The sequence below is a fragment of the Orycteropus afer genome, unplaced genomic scaffold (assembly GCF_000298275.1).
Source record: "Orycteropus afer afer isolate SDZICR_OR568_19922 unplaced genomic scaffold, OryAfe1.0 scaffold00540, whole genome shotgun sequence".
Classification (NCBI taxonomy): domain Eukaryota; kingdom Metazoa; phylum Chordata; class Mammalia; order Tubulidentata; family Orycteropodidae; genus Orycteropus; species Orycteropus afer.
The window spans coordinates 1,642,841-1,647,095 of NW_006922127.1; the positions used below are offsets into that span (position 1 = coordinate 1,642,841).

Sequence of the window (4,255 nt, forward strand, 5' to 3'; positions counted from 1 at the left end):
TATATAAAGATAAATATATATGGAGCAAAAATATGACCTTGATTATATCCCTCCTGAATTTAGAGACCATCTAAAAAATAGATGATGTTTATCTAAATGGATGAGCCCTGGGTCCCTGGGTCCCTGGGTTCCTGCCAGGAGGAGAGCATCCCAGGACAGCAGACCTGCTAGGAGTTCCTGTGTTAGATTCATGATCAAGAAATAAACTTTTATTATATTAAGTTACTGAAATTTTGGAGTTGTTGTTAAAAGCCAGTAACCCACCGCCATTGAGTCCATTCTGACTCACAGCGCCCCTAGAGGACAAAGTGGAACTGCCCCACAGGGTTTCCAAGGCCATAAATCTTTACAGAAGCAAAGGCCAAACCACATCCACTGCCAGTTGAATGAATGAACTGAATGTGTATGGGGTGGAGAAAGGCTGTTGAGTTGACACCAACTCACAGGGACCCGATGGATGTCAGGGTGGAGCTGTGTTTCATGGGGTTTTCAATGGCTAATTTTTTTTGCAAGGAGGTCACTGAGCCTTTCTGGAGAAACACACATCTGGGTGGGCTTGAACCTCTGACCTTCTGATTAGCAACTGAGCACGACTCCAAATGAGAAAACATTTTAAAACGTTTAAGAGAATACATAGAAGAAGGTCTTTAAGACATCCAGGTGGGAAATGAACAAAGCATAAATCGGAAGGGAGCGGAGAGCGTGATAAAAATCAGCTGCATTGAAATAATTTTTAAAAAACCCTCTAAATAAAGGCACCATAAGTGTGAAGACAAGCCAAGACTCGTAGAATATTTGCAACATCGCCAATAACCTCAGTCCTTTCCTTCATTGAGCACAGACCAGCTGATATAAATCCTGGAATACTGTCTCCAAGTTCCTAAGAAACAGTGATTTGTTGTAATAATTAACTACTGAACTTAAAAGTAACATTTAAGTGTTAATAACTGTTCTGGTTCCCTAGTGCCGCTCTGACAAGAATATACCACAAATGGGACGGCCTTAACAAACAGGAGTTTATTCTTTTACAATTTTGGAAGTTTTAAGTCCGAGTTCAAGGGGCCAGGCTTTGAGGGCTGGGTGAAAGCCACTCAATTTTGGGCTTCAGCTCTGCCTTCTGCTCCCGGCCCACTGGAGCTAGAGGCTTTTCTTCACTCAGACAGCTGCTGGCTGCTGAGGCTGAGAAGCCCCAAGATTGACAAGTAAAAAGGCACAGTCCTGATGTTACCAAACCATACGGCAGATCATTGATTCAAGGCCATTAAAAGTCCCAAGGTTGGCAGAGCATGGCAGGCCAGTGAACAACGACACGGCTACATGCAGGGTTCAAGCGTGCTATAAACTGGAGACCGTTCCCAAAGCTGCTGCTTATATACGGGAAGCGGACCACATCCCTAAGGCAGCTACTCAGCTGCTTGTGGTAGATCCCACCATGGAGTTGATTGCCAGTCTCACCGTGGGGAATAACTACCACCAGCTGCCCAGCCACTCAACCAGGCCCAGCCAAGTCGACACACAACCTTAACTACCACAATAACTAACACATAAGAGAATGCAGTATACTAGACAAGATTCTTAGTGTTGTTACTTTATATCAAAACTTTTTAGTTCCTTTGTATTAGCTCTTTTAATTCTCACAACTCAGTAGTACTGCTAATCAGAAGGCTGGTGGTGTGGTGGGTATGTATGTGTATGTGTGGTGTATGTATATGTATGTTTGTGTGTCTGTGTGTGGTGTGTCTGGTGTGTGTGTGTGGTATGTGTATGGTGTATATGTATGGTGGGTATGTGTGTGGTGTGTGCATATGTGTGTTGTGTGTCTCTGGTGTGTCTGTGTGATGTGTGTGTACGTGTGTACATGCATGGTATGTGTGGTGTGCATATGTGTGTGTGGTGTGTGTGGTATGTGCACACGTGTGTTCTGTGTATATGTGGTGGGTGGGTGTGGTATGTGGTATGTGTAGTTGTGTAGGGTGTGTATATGTGTGGTGTGTATACATGTGTGTGGCCTGTGTACATGTGTGGTGTACTTGTGTGCTGTGTATGTGCTATATGTGTGTGGTGTGTGTGTTTGTGTACATGTGTGGTGTGTGTATGCATATGGTGTGTGTGCTGTGTGTACTTGTGTGGTGTGTATGTGTGGTGTGTGTGCTTTGGTGTATGTATGTATGTGTGGTGTGTATATGGTGTGTATGTATGTGGTGTGTATTTGTGTGGGTTTGTATTTGTGTGACATGTGGTGTGTATGATGTGTTTAATTATGTGTGTGGTGTGTATATATGTGTGTTTGTGTGTACATGTGTGGTGTGTGTGTGTGTACATGTGTGTATGTGTGCTGTGTGCTGTGTATGTGGGTGTGTGTGGTGTGTAGGTATGTGTGTGGTGTGTGTATATGTGTATGTGTGTTGTGTGTATACGTGTATGTGGGTGGTGTGTGTGTACTTGTGTGCTGTGTGTGTGGTGTATGTGGTGTATGTATGTGTGGTGTGTATGTGGTATATGTGTGTTGTGTGTGTTATGTGTGGTGTGTGTATGGGGTATTTATGGTGTGTGTGATGTGCGCAGTGTGTGTACATGTGTGTGTTGTGTGTGTATCTATGTGTGTTGTGAGTATGGTGTGTGTTTGTGTGGTGTGTATGTGTGCATGTGGTGTGTGGTATGTGTGTGGTATGTATACGTGTGTTGTGTGTATGTTGTGTATTTGTGGGGTGTGTATGTGTGTATGGTGTGTATGTATGTATGTGTGGTATGTGTGTGCTGTGGGTATATATGTGTCTATGTGTGTGTGTGTGTGTATGTGTATGTACACATGTGGGGTGCGGGGCGTATACACGCTTCCTCTCTGCTTTTGTGGAGCCCCTTCATGCAGGGACTTGAGTGGCAGGTGTTGTACACGGTGACTGACGGGAACTCTCCCACACCCCCGTGCAGAGAGCTGCCCCCCAAGGCCGCCCACTAGCAGGTCCAGTTAGAAGCCAGATCGCAGCCTCATGGCTGGTTGGCCATTGCAGTGAGGAGGGAACCGGGCCATTTGTCATGACGTCATCATGAACACGCTGACTGTCTCCCGCAGGTTCAACCTTCGGAAATGAAGACCAGCCGGCTCTGAAGGCAGCCGTGCCGTCCAAAGAAGCAGCCAAAGGTGCCAGCCGGGCAGCTCCCCCCGCGCCCTCCAGTGTGGCCACGCCCCGCAGGAGTCTACTTCCGGCGCCCAAACCCACTTCCGCACCCGCTGGTAAGACTTTGGGCCCTGGAGGTGCTCCGAGGTGAAATGCCTGCCCTGCATTACATAAAAAGTCCCCTGAAAGTGCCTGTGTACATCTGTCCTTTAGATAGGACTTAAATCATTATAATGATGCTATTGTAGCATAGTGCCTAAGGCACTTGACTGCTCACCAGAAGGCTGGCGGTTCAAACTCACCAGCCACTCCTCGGAAGGAAGGTTGGGCAATCTACTTCCGTAGTGATACTGCCTGGGAAACCCAAGGAGGGGTCGCTATGAGTCGGGACCCACTCTACGCAAACAACAACAAATTGTTTTCAAAGCATTTGTATATGCAGTGAAACTGTGAGAGCCTGCAAAAATGACAGGGAGGCGGCATCTTCTGACCTCTTCTAACTTCACAGAAGGAAGACAGCCTCACCATTAGCAGTCCAGGGCTGATTCCTGAGGTCAGACATGCTGCCACCCTCCAGCCTTTTCCCAATCCCGACACTAACCATCCCTCCCAGGCACTCACTGCTCCTCTGGTGGGTTCAATCATTTGTTGCAATGGCCACGCAGAACTCACAGACCATACTCACGATTATGGAGTTTATTAGAGAAGCAGTAGGCTACAGTTCAGATTCAGGAATGCACTCAGGATACGGTTCTTGGATCAGGCGGGTCTCCCGTCTGCTGTACCCTTGTTGTTGTTGTTGTTGTTGTTGTTGTTGTTCTGTGCCGGCAAGACAGACCCGACCCATAGCGACCCCCCCTTGGGTTGCTGAGGCGGTATCTCTATGGAAGTAGATTGCCCACCCTTCCTTCCAAGGAGTGGCTGGTGGGTTTGAACTGCCAGCCTTCTGGTTAGCAGTCAGATGCCTTAGGCACTGCACCACCAGAGCTCCTACCTTCACAGAAGCAAAGCCCAAACCACACCCAGTGCCTAGAGGGGATTCTGATCCACAGCGCCCCTAGAGGACAGAGTGGAACTGCCCCACAGGGTTTCCAAGGCTGTCAATCTTCACAGAAGCAAAGCCCAAACCACACCCA

General features: G+C 47.4%; 1 protein-coding gene across 1 annotated transcript in view; it reads left to right on the forward strand.

Annotated features, from left to right (window-relative positions):
- The window catches only part of MTUS2 (microtubule associated scaffold protein 2), a gene marked incomplete at its 3' end in the record, with an annotated part of 434,822 nt that overhangs the window by 375,087 nt on the left and 55,480 nt on the right, over window positions 1-4,255 (forward strand). The window contains exon 4 of the mRNA XM_042782951.1: window positions 3,074-3,235. Coding sequence (XP_042638885.1) covers window positions 3,074-3,235 — 162 coding nt within the window. The remainder of the gene's footprint in view (window positions 1-3,073; window positions 3,236-4,255) is intronic.